This window comes from Musca autumnalis, unplaced genomic scaffold (genome assembly GCF_047663935.1).
Source record: "Musca autumnalis isolate F117 unplaced genomic scaffold, ASM4766393v1 scaffold_1, whole genome shotgun sequence".
NCBI classification, from domain to species: domain Eukaryota; kingdom Metazoa; phylum Arthropoda; class Insecta; order Diptera; family Muscidae; genus Musca; species Musca autumnalis.
In genome coordinates this window covers 254,626,141-254,642,109 of record NW_027411644.1, presented here as the reverse complement: position 1 = coordinate 254,642,109, position 15,969 = coordinate 254,626,141, and the positions used below count along the sequence as shown (strand labels likewise).

The window sequence follows — 15,969 nt, the reverse complement described above, 5'->3', positions numbered from 1 at the left end:
TATGCGCTATATTGTTTAACGTATACAAAATGTGTTTTATAACACTTATAATCAGTTTATTTTCAGGAAATCTACTCGATTTCAACTGTCAAATGAAGTCTAATGGATTTCAGAAGAGTTTTCATTTGACCTAAACGCAAAGGAATTGACAGTTGAAATCGAGTGGATTTCGTAAATGTAAACCAAGCATTATTTTTTCCAACTTTCTTCCAATACACTTTGTGAAATGAGTTATATAACACTTATCCTGACCGGAATGGAATTCCCAGAGGGAACAGAAGGAAGGGTCGGCCAAAGACCACCTGGAAAAGAAGTCTGATGAAGTAGAGAGCAGTGGTACTAGCTGGAATACAATAAAACGGATTGCGAATGATAAAATAGCTTGAAAAAAAAGCTAAAGGCCCTATGCTCTCGAGGGAGTGAATTGGAAATAAAGAAGAAAGAAAATCCTGACCGGAATCAGTTTCAAAGGGATAATACGGTTAGCGGTAAACACTTAAATGCGTTGTTGTTCCTCTATAAAAGTCTAATTCAACATTTCAAATTAAAGTAAAACTCTGTTATAACACTTGTATAACACATTTCTCTAAACAGCCTAATCCAATATTTGAAATTAAAGTAAAATTGAAAAAAAGTAAAACTCTTTTTTTCTAAGAATTGGTATACCTGTTGCATAAATAGCTCATTAGCGAGGAAATTGGCAATTTCACAGGCATCCATGGCAAGACGATCGCAATTATTATTATTGTTATTGCTAATATTGGCGTTGCTGTTGTTGTTATTGCTGTTGTCATTATGACTATTATTATTGGAGTTATTATTATTCGTTTGATTTATTGTATTGTTATTTGTTGGCTGACTGGTAACTGGAGCACCACTAGCTGCAGCAACATTTGCCAAATTCTTGTGGCCGCCGCCGCCGCCATTAGTTGTTGAAGAGGTTGTTGGAGCAACGGTAATTGAAACATTATTGGATGATGAAGATTTTGTTACCACCGTTGGCATTTGATTATTTATTTGCTGTAATTGTTGTTGCAATAATTGAAATTGCTGCAGTTGTTGTTGGTGGTGGTGTTGTTGTGTTTGTTGCTGCTGCTGCATTTGATTGTAATAATTTTGAGCATTTGCATTGAAGAAATTTTCTCTTTGATTGTAAAATGTTTGAGTTGTTGGAAATGGAAATCCCATTCCATGGCCACTTGTTGCTGAACTTGATGACGATGGTGGTGCAGTGGCGGGACCAGTTATGACATTGGCTGTTGTTGCTGCTGCTGCTGTTTTTGTGTAGGCGGAACCGGAAATTGGTGTGGCCAATGAAGCCATGCTGCTATTGAGGTTAAGAGAGTTGGGTCGTTGGGGACGAGAGAGAGCATTGCTGTTGTTATTGTTGTGTTGTGACTTAGTTGTTGTTGCTGCTGCTGCTGCTGTTGGTGGGTTATTAAATGTTGGGTTGTTGCCCATTGCATTGAAAGGGAAATTATAGTTATAGGCATTGTTATTATTGGGATTTAGACTTAACATGTTGGCTTGTTGTGGTTGTTGGTGGTGATGATGATTATAACTTTGTTGTAGTCTTAGCAAATGCTGTTCTTGTTGCAGCTGTTGCTGTTGTAAATGATGTTGATTAGCTAAATAACCGCCAAGCGTAGGTGGTGTTAAGCTGTGATTTGAAACTGATGGTGATGACGTTGATGTTGCAGATGTTGTTAGAGATGTGGGAGTTGTTTGAGAGTTATACGAATTGTTGTTATATCTTGTGGTCTGATGGTTGTTGTTGTTGTTGGTATATGAGTGATAGTTGGGTATTTGTTGCTGTATTGGATATTGCTGATTGTGTGATGTTTGTTGTGGTTGATGATGTTGGTGCTGTTGATGCTGTTGTTGTTGTTGATTGTTGGGCCTATTGTAAGGATGGTACGCTTGGTACGGTTTTACATTTAAGTTTTTCATATAGCTTAATTAATAAATAACAAGTTTTGTGTAAAGAAAATAAATATTTTTTTTGTCTTATTTACTACTAAAACTAAACTATATAACAATTAAAACAATATAAGGGGCGGATAATATCAATAGCCTTGACTAGTTGTGGTTTTGTTTTTGTTTTAAAGCGAAAAAATTGTTAACAAATAAATTGAGCGTCTTTTTGTTTTTGTAATAAATAATATGCAGTTGTCTTATGATTGTTTTGAGTTTTGGTATAGTTGGTTTTTTAATAAATAACTAATTTTATATATGCAATAATAGGCTTTTCTTAGAAAAGATTTGTTTTGAACAAATAACGTTTTTATGGCACAATTGATTATAACAATTGTATAAAGTCTTTAATTCAAAGTGATAGGTATTTATCGTTTCGTTTCGTCGTTGTAATCGTAGAGTGTTCGTTGATGTTCGTTGTTTTTAACTTATTTTCATTTGAAAAGTTCGTTTTGTTTATTCGTTATTTAACTGATTTTCATTTCACATCAGTTTTGTTTGTAAAAAAAGGTCTTCAGGTGGTTTTACATTTTTATTATGATTGGTGAACACTTTTGAAAATTGTGTTTTTCCCACTGTGTGTGTGGGAAAATTGTGGATTTCCAACGATTGCAAAATCCAAGTGATCATAATTTTCAGAATCACAAAATTACAACGAAATATATTTAAAAGTATTATTGTTCCTTTTTAATTATATTAGATTTGTAATTGTTCTAAATACTAAACATTTTTCAATAAAACACATTTAAATTGTGAGAAAAAAAAAACAAAACATAAATACATATAAAATATTTGGTGTTTTTAATAATAAATTAATTTAAAATTAAAAATTTAATTTATATAAATTTTATGTGTAAATTTAAATTAATTAATTAATTTAAATTTTAATTAAAAAATATACTTTTTGTTAGAAAATATAAATTATTATTTTCTAATTAAAGTATTGCTTTTATATTTAAAGATCGTTTTAAATATATAAAATATTAATTTTTGTTCTAAATTTTAAAACGATTTTTCTAAATATTAATTTTAATTTTTTATATAGGGAAAAATATTTTTAAATATTTGATTATTTTTATAAATATAATTTAGACAAAAACATATGTTCATATAAATTGTTTAATAAAAATATTTTTCACGGGTAAAAAATAGTTTTATTAAAATAATATTAGAATATTTTAATAAAAATATTTTTGAGAAAAATTAGAACAATATCAATTTTAATTTTTTATATAGGGGAAAATATTCTTATATATGTGATTATTTTTATAAATATAATTCAGACAAAAACATATGTTAATATAAATTTTTAAGGAAAAATATTTTTCACTGGTAAAAAATAGTTTTATTAAAATAATATTAGAATATTTTAATAAAAATATTTAAAAAAAAAAATAAAAAATATATGTAGAGAAAAATATTTTTATATACGCTATATTTAAATTAATTGTTTTTAAATATTTTTTAGCGTAATTTCGAAACACAAAAAATATTTTTTTTAAATAAATATTTTAAAAAATATATATTCTTTAACAAATAAATTAAAAGTAATATTTTTGTATATATGAATAGATATTAATATTATCTTTATTATTCGTTTTATTTTTTGTTTTGTATGTTTAATGTTCGGTATCTTCTTTTCTTTTTATATTTTCTAAAAAAAATATTTGTTTAAATCGAAATACAATATATTTTTTATTTCGTACTTTGTTTTTAATTATTTTATATAATTTTTCATATATATTCCGAACAGATATTTGTATAGTACGTTTTTTTAAAGTAATTTTTTAATGGAGATATAAAAATATTTTTTGATTTTTTTTCTATTTAAAATAAAATATTGTTCTTTATAAAAAACAAATATATTAAAAGAAAAATTTTTGTATATAAATATATATTAATATTATCTTTACTATTCGTTTTATTTGTTTTGTATATTTAATGTTCGGTATTTTCTTTTTATATTTTCTAATAAAATATTTGTTTAAATCGAAATACAATATATATTTTTATTTCGTATTTTTTTTAAATTATTTTATATAATTTTTCATATATATTCCGAACATATATTTGTATAGTAAGTTTGTTTTGAAGTATAATATATATAAAACTATTTTTTGATTTTTTTCTATTTAAAATAAAATATTGTTCTTTACCAAAATTGAAAATATTATTTTCTATCTCAAAAAAATAATTGACTTTGTTCATTCACTATACAAAATACTTTGTGATTTTTGAGTTTTTTTAATAAAATATATTTTTTTAATTTTTTATTTTTATAAAATTTTAAATTTAAAAAATATATATTTTATAAATAAAAAAAAATATTTTTTTTTTAATTTTTTATTTTGATAAAATTTGAAATTTAAAAAATATATATTTTATAAATCAAACGTGATTTTTTTTAATTTAAAGCACTGTTATTTGTTTTATTTTTTAAAAAATAATTTTTTGTCGTTTAAGCTCAAATTTGTATAAAAATAATATTGAATGAGATATTAATAAAACAATATTTTTATATACAAATATTTTCACAAATTTGTACTTCCTTATAAAAAATATATTGGTATATTTTTTTAATAAATAATAAAGTTTTTTTGCATTTACTTTTAAGATAATTATAATTTATATTATAATTTTATATTTATATTATAATTTTTTCAAATATTAAAAAATACTTCTTCAAATAAAAATTAAAAAAAATTTCGATATTTGTTTACTTTTGCTTTAATTTTCAATAATAATTTCGATATTTTTTCAAATAAATATTTCTTCAATTAAAATTAAAAAAATTTGATACTTTTATAATTATATTATAATTTTATATTTAATTATAATTTATATTATAATTTTATATTTAATTATAATTTATATTATAATTTTATATTTATATTATAATTTTTTTCAAATATTAAAAATATATCTAAATAAAAATTAAAAAATGTCGATATTTTTTTACTTTTGCTTTAATTTTCAATAATAATTTCGATATTTTTCAAATAAATATTTCTTCAAATAAAAATTAAAAAATGTCGATACTTTTGAAAATATATATATATTCTTTTAATATATAATAAAGTTTTTGCATTTACTTTAAAAATAATTATAATTTATATTATAATTTTTTCAAATATTAAAAAATATTTTTTTCAAATAAAAATTAAAAAATGTCGATATTTGTTTACTTTTGCTTTAATTCTCAATAATAATTTCGATATTTTTTTCAAATATTAAAAAATATTTCTTCAAATAAAATTAAATTTTTTTTGAAAATTATATATTTTTTTTAAAAATATATTGATATTTTTTAATAAAAGTTTTATTACTTTGGCTTTATTAATAATTTTAATCTTTGAAAAAAAATATATATATATATATTCTTTTAATAAATAATAAAGTTTTTGCATTTACTTTAAAAATAATTATAATTTATATTATAATTTTTTCAAATATTAAAAAATATTTTTTTCAAATAAAAATTAAAAAATGTCGATATTTGTTTACTTTTGCTTTAATTCTCAATAATAATTTCGATATTTTTTTCAAATATTAAAAAAAAAATATTTCTTCAAATAAAATTAAAATTTTTTTGAAAATTATATATATTTTTTAAAAATATATTGATATTTTTTAATAAAAGTTTTATTACTTTGGCTTTATTAATAATTTTAATCTTTGTATTTTTTCTAATATAATTTTTTTTTGAATAAAAATTATTAAAAAATGTCTAATTTTTTAAAAAGTGATATATTTATTAACTTAAATTTCAAAATTTAATTCCTACAATTTTCTTTATTTTTTTTTTTTAATTTCTATATATTTTTATATTTTCAAAAATAGAATTTTTGAACTTTAATAAAAAAAATTTAATTCTTTTAATTTTGTTTTAATTATTTTTCTTTAATTTATAATTTTTATTTTATTATATGTTATTATATTAACAAAATAATTGTTGTAAACTTTATCAGGTGTTTTTAGTTTTTAATTTTCTCTTTTAAACACTTTCAATTTCTTTTGTAAATTTTGAACTTTAATAAAAAATTTGAATTCCTTTAATGTCTATATATTTTTATATTTTCAAAAATAGAATTTTTGAGATTTAATAAAAAAATTGAATTCCTTTAATTTTGTTTAAATTATTTTTCTTTAATTTAAATTTTTTAATTTTTTTATATTTTATTTTTATTGACAAAATAATTTTTGTAAACTTTATCACGTGTTTTTAGTTTTTAATTTTCTCTTTTAAACACTTTCAATTTCTTTGGAAAAATTGTCTATATTTTCTTGTTTGGAAAATCTTTCCTTTCGTTGTTTCTAATAACGATAATATCGTAAGTCTTCTTAAAACCCTTCTCTGTTGGGTAGAAGAGAATTCAGCCAAATCCACAATAAAGAGTAAATCCCTTCGATGATCTTGTGACAATAACAACAAATCAAAATGCTCTCTCTGCACGATCTCGTTAAATTTTGATTTCTTTTTTAAGCAGAAATCTTTAATTTTTATTTCTTTTTTCTTTAAGAAGAAATGATTTTTTTCTCTCTTGGCTTTCCTTTTGGTATATGTATGTAAGTATCTCTCTCGTTTTCTCTCTTTAAATGGCAGGTCGTCGCTTTGTCGTTCGTTGAATTTCGTAATTATGATTAATAAGGTTACGTTTTATTTTTGGGGATTTTATTTTGGCTTTATTTATTTTTTGTTTTAAATCCACAAATCGTTGTTTTGTTTGATTTTCTTTTTTCAAAATATGAAAATATGGAAAAGCTATTCGTGCAATTTGTTTTTTCAATTTTTCTTTTTTCTAACAAAAACACCGCTTGTAATAATTTTTACTTTTCCCTTTGAGGGCAATTTTTTTCGTTTTAATTTTTTTGAAATTCTATTTCTTTTCTTTTTTCAAAAATAATTTCAATTCGTTTGACGGCGGAATCGCGCAAAATGGAAAAAGACGCCCCGTTATTACCGCAGTGTTTCGTTACTCGTTTGTGACTAATTTCAGTTTTGCTACTCTCTTAGACACACCAAAAGATTTTCTTTTAGTTTTTCGATTTGGTTTTTTTATTTTTTTGTGCAAAAACACCAACAACAACAATAATGACAATAAGAAAGACAACAACAGCATGACACTCAATTTAGAATTGAAAATTCAAAATATCTCACACACAAAAGAACAACCAACAGCAACTATGTATCGGATGCGAGATCGCTCGCGCTTTTTAGATTTGAGGCAGCACATTGACAACAATATATGGATGTAGTAGGTAGTCCACCGGCTACTAGATACACAGATAGATTCCATTAGATATGGACAACATGGTGGATTAGAGAGATAAATTGTTTAGAACTAGAGGGAAATATAGAAAGGGTTACTGGGACAACTGTGACAAACCTTTAAAATGTTTTATTAAATATTTTTAGAGTTCCAAATTTCATTTTATGCTCTTCCAAAAATACAAAAATTTTTTAAAATGTTAAAAAATATTTTTTGCCTATATTGCGACACTACTGTATTGTAATATTTTTTTTCTAAAATGTCTACATTGCAATAAAACAAATTACAACAAAAAGCACAACACTAAAGCCCAGTCACTAAATCTACAGCCTACACAACATTTTTTTCCGCACTTCTCTCATTAATAAAAACAACTTTTGTTTTAATTTACATGGCATAAATTAAGGTTAATTAATTAAAACCTTAAGCCATAAAAGAATAACAAAACAAATACATATTTATGTCAATTAATTTGTGCTTAATATAGGGAATACAACTTGTTTTTAAATAAGTGTCACAATTTTTTGCGCCAATATTCCATACCCATAGAATATTCTCTCTTATACCGGAGACTCTTATATTCTAAAGTTAAAAATGCAAACAATTTTTTATCTTTTGCTCAAATCTCACACTCTCTGTATTTCACAATGTTTTTGTAAGAGAACAAACAATTTTTCTTAAGAATATATTTTTTTTTGAGAAAATTTCTTTTATTTTTTGGTTTTGAAATTAAATATATATTTTTAGATCCCAAAAGCACAACATTTTTTTTCTGTTGGATTTTCCATTTTTAATGGTTGCCAATTTTGTTGTATTCAGGAGAATTTTCTTTTATTTTTTTGTTTCACATTTTTTTTATAATTTATTTGATTAACCAAATTTCCTTAAGCTTTTTAATGGGAGATTTTTGTTATATTTTATATATGTATGCAGTTGTATGTTTGTAGAAATAGGAAAAGATTATCTATACAATAAGTCTAAAAATATGTATGTAGTTAAGTGTATTTCTTAAGAAGTTTATATTTGTTGGTATTCTCCCGAAATGTGTCATTGTTAGGCAAATAGTTTTTTTAAAGCCAAACAACAGGTGTCTCTCAGCGGTCACAGAAAATATATGCAAGAAATTGAAATTAAAGAAAGAAAAATAAAAAATAAAACAAATGAGGGAAAAGTAAATAGGGAAGTAGCTATACGAATTATTTGTTTATCTTTTAAGGAATAAAATAATTATTTTAAATATTTGAATAAGATTTGTTAAACGCCTGTTAGACTATACATTTATCTCGATTTATTTGACATATATTGTATGGGTGCCACCGTGGTGCAATGGTATGCACACCCGCCTTGCACACATAAGGTCGTGGGTTCGATTCCCCGGCCAGGCAACATCAAAACACTTTTCAACGGTGGCAAAATACCCCTCAGTAATGTTGGCGACATTTCCTGAGTATTTCAGCCATGTAAAACTTCTCTACAAAAGTGGTGTCTAAAGGTAAGGTCACATTAGGCAAATATTTGCTCCAGCGACCGGCATTGTGCGCTTACTGAGATCAAGTGAGTGTTAATAATACATTGAATTTATGCAAACTTGCTCTCAGGAAGCGCACACTGCCGGTCGCTGGAGCAAATATTTGCCTAATGTAACTCTACCTTTAGACACGCCGTTGGGACTCGGCGATAAACTGTAGGTCCCATATCATTGAGCTAATATGAATCGGGGTGCACTCATTGATATGAGAGAAGTCTCCCTTGTCCCTTATGGGATGTTTGTGGAACAATTATTATTATATTGTATGAAAATGATAATTTAAATCGACTGGATTTGCTTAATATAATATAGTCTAAACGTACTATTAGACACATATTTAAAACATGTTAGGAATTTTATAAGAATCATAAAAGTACAGTAACGAGGTAGGTATTACTACTAGTTCGATATTCCGCCCTAATGTATGCAATAAAACTTCCTGAGTCAATGCTAATAATTTTACCATTAGTCGTTGGTTACACTATCGTGTTTCTTGAAACGAATAATAGGAAGAGGCAGCATCACAAACACGGAAAACCATGTACAGCCGATTCACTACCTAATACCCCTCGCCTATAAAATCGAAGTCGCCATGATGAAACAGCGCTAGTGTGACCTTCGACTTACCCGGCGTTTACAAATGCCAGTATTGGCAAGACAATAGCAAAAATACAAACCTTTTTCACAAATACATTTACAAATTTTTAAATATGTATAGGGAAAAGTATGAATGTATTGGTGAAAATGGTTTGTAACTTTGCTATTGTCTTGCCAATATTGTCTGTGTCTAAACGCCTAGTTACATGGCGTTTACAGGAAAACAATTTTAAACATTCAATAGCAAAGATTCAAACCTTTTCCCACCAATACATGTATGCACTTGCCATTTGGCTACCCAGCAAACTAAATGTCGGATGTTCGACAGATCTGTAGTTGGATTCTGTAACTCATTTTTGCTGTTATCGATAATGGTCGGTAAAATTAAAATGCTTATAATTTCGATAATTAACGAAATTTTTCGGTAAGTTAACGATGAATAAAAAGTAGTCGCTAGCCTCTACCGACACAAACAGTGATGCCAACTTTTTTTATGTTTTTAATCATAATTTTGCGATTTAATTTTACTGATTTTTGTCGGTAACAGCAACAATGAGTTACAGAATCCCACTATTGAACAATTTCGGAAGCAAAATCGTTCAAATTTCGTTCCGATTTCTATACGATTTTTCGTAGGAGAATTCGTTCAAATTTTGTTCCGAGTTCGGAGCGAATGTCGAAAGTAAATTTCCCTTCGAATATACCAATGTTTTTCTTCCGATTTTGGTAAGAATTCGGAGCGAAATGCCGGAAATAAATTTTCCTTCGCACAACAACCACCACCGTCACTGCCGGTATACCATCACCTTGTCTATGTACATATCTGCAAAGCAAACCAAATGTCGGATGCTCGACAGATCTGAACAATTTCGGAAGTAAAATCGTACAGATTTCGTTTCGATTTCTATACGATTTTTCATAGGAGAATTCGTTCCAATTTCGTTCCGAGTTCGGAGCGAATGTCGAAAGTAAATTTCCCTTCGAATATACCAATGTTTTTCTTCCGAGTTTGGTAAGAATTCGGAGCGAAATGTCGAAAACAAATTTTCCTTCGCACAACAACCACCACCGCCACTGCCGGTATACCATCACTTTGTTTATGTATCTGCAAAGCAAACCAAATGTCGGATGTCCGACAGATTTGCACAATTTCGGAAGCAAAATCATTCAGATTTCGTTCCAATTTCTACACGATTTTTCTAAGGGGAATTCGTTCAGATTTCGTTCCCATTTCGGAGAGAATGTCGAAAGTAAATTTCCCTTCGAATATACCAATGTTTTTCTTCCGATTTCCATTATCTCTGGAAGTATGGACTTGTCCTCCCAACAATTGTACTTTCGCGAACAATTTTGAAATTTTGTGTAGAGGTAGAAAATCCATATAGTCCTCATTTCAACCTTATCTATGTCTGGAAGAAATATTACAATCTGCAAAGTGTGGACCACATCGGGGACTAACTTCGCACCATTTTAGGGAAAAATTTTAAACTTTTGTAGAGGAGGTGCCCGATATGGCCCTAAGTATTTACTAAAGAAGTAAGAAAGTATTAGTCAGCCTCGGACCTAAATAGAAGAAGTCAACACAATACTTCCTTGGGCCAGGAAGTAGGACCTAAAGAAAAGAAGTAAACAATACAATTCTTTCTGACATCTATAAGGGTTTCTCTTGGACGGGGCAACCAATTTGGTCCAAACTTTGGTTCTCTCCTTAGGGTACATCCCCCACAAAAGTTTCACATTTGTGTCTAAGTGCAGTTTAGTGTCCGTTCGAAGATCCTTTGGAAATGTATTCCGATGCCGTTTGTTGTGGTCCTGTTTACAGCGATATTATATTACCCAAAAGTTATACGATGACCCACTAAAATAACTAGTGGACGCGATATCTATCGAAAAGATATGACTCCCAAAATAAGATCCACTTCCATAATGAACTATGTCGATTCATTCCTTTAAGTACCTCCTCTGCAAGATTTTTGAGTTTTAATTCTAATCCACATTTTTGTCGCAAAATTCAAATGTCCAGAAAGTGACAAAAATTCTGAAAAAAACCTGACTGAGGTTAAATCTCTGTCGACAAAGCCGACTAATACTTTGTTTCTTGTTTTTAAAAATATATTTCTTACTTACTGTCATATATTCATACTGTTTTGTATTTGACTGAGTATTGTGAAAACTTACCTGTAATGAAAGGAAAAACAAATATATATTTAGTTTTTATTTATAACAAAAATATTGTTTAAAATAAAAAAATGGTTGATGTTGTTATTTTAAAGCATAATTTCAGGCAACAAAAGATATGTATTTTTAATTTTAAATTTTTGTAGTTTTCATGACTTTTTTTGCAAACATGTGTTTTGTAGCATTGTTAATCTTTGGGTCCTTCAAAAGTTGTGGATACCTTTTTTATGTAAATTAATGAAGACCAAAAAATCTGATTTGTGATAAAGTCTCCGTTTGTGCTTTACTTCATTTGTTTAATGTCAGTATTTTTATTGTAAAAGTTTTTATGAAGGCACAGAAAAAAAGTTTTGCAAACAAACAAATTTAAGTGGGCCATTAAAAATGTATTATTGTCACTTTTACAATGGCGGTTATTTCAAAAGAAAATGTGAAATCAGAAAGATTTATAAAAATACAACAATACGATAAAGGAGAATATTATTTGTTTATTCAATTAACACATTTTATGTTGCATTTCCTCAAAAAGTAAAAAAAAATCAGTCAAAAATTTTGCCAAACCCTAGATCTAATTGTTTCAACACATGTTTAATGTAAATTGTTATTTTTTTAAGGAAAAAAACGAGAGGGGACAAATAATTCATAAAACAGATATTTATATGCGTAGATGAGCCTCTACTAATTTGTATAACCCCTGGAGAAAAACAAATTTGTGGCCTCAGTCATTAAATTGTTTATTCATTTTGAAGAAGCAAAAAAAAAAATAACGCACTTAGAATATATGTACGTACGCCGCACATTTAACATTTGGAATATATTGTCTGATATATAAACACGTGCAAATGATATTACAATAGGGTGGGGCACGAGAAAGACATATTTTATTAAATATAAAAGTAAAAACAATTAAATTAAGCAGACAACTTCAAATTATCAATATAAAAAATAATACAGCAAAAATTTTGTTATACTAAATTCAATTTAAAATGGTACCGAACATGGGACACTTAAAGTAAAATTTCATATTATCAACATAAAAAATAAAACATCAAAATAATTTTGAATTCAAATAAAAATGGCGCCCAACGTGGGGCACTTAATATCACGGGGCTTAGAGGCTCAAAAATACGTTTTGAATTCAATTAAAAATGCTACTGAACATGGTGCACTTAAATTAAAATTTCATATTATCAACATAAAAAATAAAACATCAAAATAATTTTAAATTCAAATAAAAATGGCGCCCAACGTGGGGCACTTAATATCACTTGGCTTCGAGGATCAAAAATATATATTCTGGCTGCACTTATTAATATAAGTGAAACCTTCACCGTCCCTATAGTGATACCTCTAGGTATAAGATACAAGTTCTATATAAAATTAATATTTTAATTACAATGGCACCCAATATGGGTCACATTTACTTGCGACCCCCTCCAATACATTCCTCTTTCTATTAAAAACAAACAATTTTATGGCAGGGAGCGAGCGTTTGCATGGACACACATTAAAATATGTAAAATTTCTTTCATTTTATTAGAATTGTTGTTAGTTTTTTTAATTTCGCTACATAGGCACTGTTAGGAAGAGTGATTATGTCATTGTTCAACTTATAAACAATATACACAAACTTAATGTTCACTCACATAAACTACAAAAAGTTTGTACAGTATAAGCATTCGCGCACTATTAAATTAAAACCAAAGAAGAAAAAAATATATTTTTTTTTATTATTTTCATTTTGGCATTTGAACAAATGTTGAGCTAGTTTACTGCTGTCTATTTTGGCGTTTAAATGCAGCGAAAAAAACATAAATGGCTAGCTGGTATTTCAGTTTTGAGTGGGGCCAAACTGCACATGACAAGAAAAAATTGTTTAGAAAAAATTTAACATCTGTTCGAATAGCGTATTTTCTTGTACATATGTATGTATGTGCATTGAAATGTTTGATGATAGATGATAAATAGATGTTAGAAAAATATTTAATAATATAAAAAAAGGCTGGGTTGAAATAACGCGAGAGAGAAATGCATTACAAAATGTAAGAAAATAGCCATAATGGTCGTCTATATATAGAAAACCTGTATAGAAGGTCTTCTATCTATAGAAGACCTGTATAGAAGGTGTCCTATCAATAGAAGACCTGTATAGAAGGTCTTCTATCAATAGGAGACCTGTATAGAAGGTCTTCTATCAATAGAAGACCTACATAGAAGGTTTTCTATCAATAGGAGACCTGTATAGAAGGTCTTCTATCAATAGAAGACCTGTATAGAAGGTCTTTTATCTACAGAAGACCTGAGTAGAAGGTTGTATTGAAGTAAAATGGAATAATTAGTTTCCTTTCGTGTATGAAGAAGACTTAATACTAAATTACAGCAATTTCGGTAAAACAATGTGAGGGACCATTCTATGGGGGCTATTTCAAAACGTCGATCTATACCGACAAATTTCTGACGAAAAGGTTTTAGGCTCAAAGAAGACTAAATACCAAATTTCCTATGAGAGAATGTGGCTAAAACTAAAAAAATACCGAAAATCAAGAACTAAGATCTATGGGGATATAGGAAGACGTGTAGCAGTACTGATAGTACTCTTGTGGAATATTTATAACTCTTGGAAGACGAAATAACGAATTTCTGCCATTTCAGTTGGATATTGACGTCACAATTTTAGTCAGAAATGGGGCAATATGAAAGCGAGGACTTGTACAGACATATTTCTGGCGAACAGTTTTATATTACATTGAAGACTAAATACCAAATTTCAGCCATTTTGGTGGAATATTGAAGATAAAACCTTCAAAATACGAAAAATCGGGAGGTACCTTTCCATGGGGGCTATATGAAGGCGTGGACCTATACCGACAAATTTAAAGGGGAGGTTTGAGTACCTTCTACGAAGTCTAAATACCAAATTTCAGCCATTTCGGTGGAATATTGAGGCCACAACGTTCAAAATACCGAAAATCGGGAGGTAGCGTTCTATGGGGGCTATATGAAGGCATGGACCGATACCGACAAAGTTCTGGGGGAAAGTTTTATACCATCAACGTAGACTAAGTACCAAATTTCAGCCATTTTGGTAGGATAATGAAGCAAAAACCTTAAAAATACCGAAAATCGGGAGGTACCGCTCTATGGGGGCTATATGAAGGTGTGAACCGATACCGACAAAATTCTGGGGGAAAGTTTTATACCCCTAAAGAAGACTACGTACCAAATTTCAGCCATTTTGGTAGGATAATGAAGCTAAAACCTTAAAAATACCGAAAATCGGGAGGTACCGTTATATGGGGGCTATATGAAGGTGTGGACCAATACCGACAAAATTCTGGGGGAAAGTTTTGCACACCTAAAGAAGACTACGTACCAAATTTCAGCCATTTTGGTAGGATAATGAAGCAAAAACCTTAAAAATACCGAAAATCGGGAGGTACCGCTCTATGGGGGCTATATGAAGGTGTGAACCGATACCGACAAAATTCTGGGGGAAAGTTTTGTACCACTAAAGAAGACTACGTGCCAAATTTCAGCCATTTTGGTAGGATAATGAAGCTAAAACCTTAAAAATACCGAAAATCGGGAGGTACCGTTATATGGGGCTATATGAAGGTGTGGACCAATACCGACAAAATTCTGGGGGAAAGTTTTGCACACCTAAAGAAGACTACGTACCAAATTTCAGCCATTTTGGTAGGATAATGAAGCAAAAACCTTAAACATACCGAAAATCGGGAGGTACCGTTCTATGGGGGCTATATCAAAACGTGGACCGATATACCCCATTTTCAATACCAACCATCCTGCAAGTACTAAAAACTTCTGCACCAAATTTTGACTCTCTATCTTGAAAATTGCGAGCTGTACCTTGATTTCAACAGACAGGCAGACGGACGGACGGACAGACGGACATTGTCAAATCGACATAGAATTTTATGCTGATCAATAATATATATACTTTATAGGGTCTCCGACGAATATTTCGATGTGTTACAAACGGAATGACAAATTTAATTATACCCTCCATATGGGGGATGGTATAAATACAACTGATAAAATATTTCACATATTGACAAAAATATGTATCAAAATATTCCAAATTTTGTATCAGCATTCAGTGGTTGTTAGAATAGCTACCAATAAACATTAGGGTTATAACTTTTTTGCAATTTTTGCAAATATCAAAAGTATATTTTATCAGTTGTATTTCTACTTTGTGATCAAATAATTTTATCGAAATTTTTGCCAATATGACAATTTTTTTTATCGCCGGAAAATCGATAAATTTTTGATTGAATCTTTGAATTTTTTTATCAAATGGCTAATTTTTTTTTTCTGTGTAGAAGGTCTTATGTCTATAGGCTGTTAGTGTGGAACCTTATAGAAATGGCTTTAAGCTGCCTCCATATTGTTAGAACT

The 15,969-nt window shown here is 28.3% G+C and overlaps 1 protein-coding gene across 13 annotated transcripts in view; it reads right to left on the bottom strand.

Moving 5' to 3' along the window:
* kay (transcription factor kayak) overlaps positions 1-15,969 on the bottom strand; it is a 350,765-nt gene that overhangs the window by 14,775 nt on the left and 320,021 nt on the right. Inside the window, exon 1 of one of the 13 annotated variants that reach the window (XM_073960788.1) lies at positions 667-4,476. The exons of the other annotated variants lie outside the window; for them this stretch is intronic. Within the exon in view, the coding sequence (XP_073816889.1) occupies positions 667-1,950 (1,284 nt within the window). The 5' untranslated portion in view covers positions 1,951-4,476. Of the gene's footprint in view, positions 1-666; positions 4,477-15,969 lie in introns of those variants that run through there. 13 annotated transcript variants of the gene reach the window in all.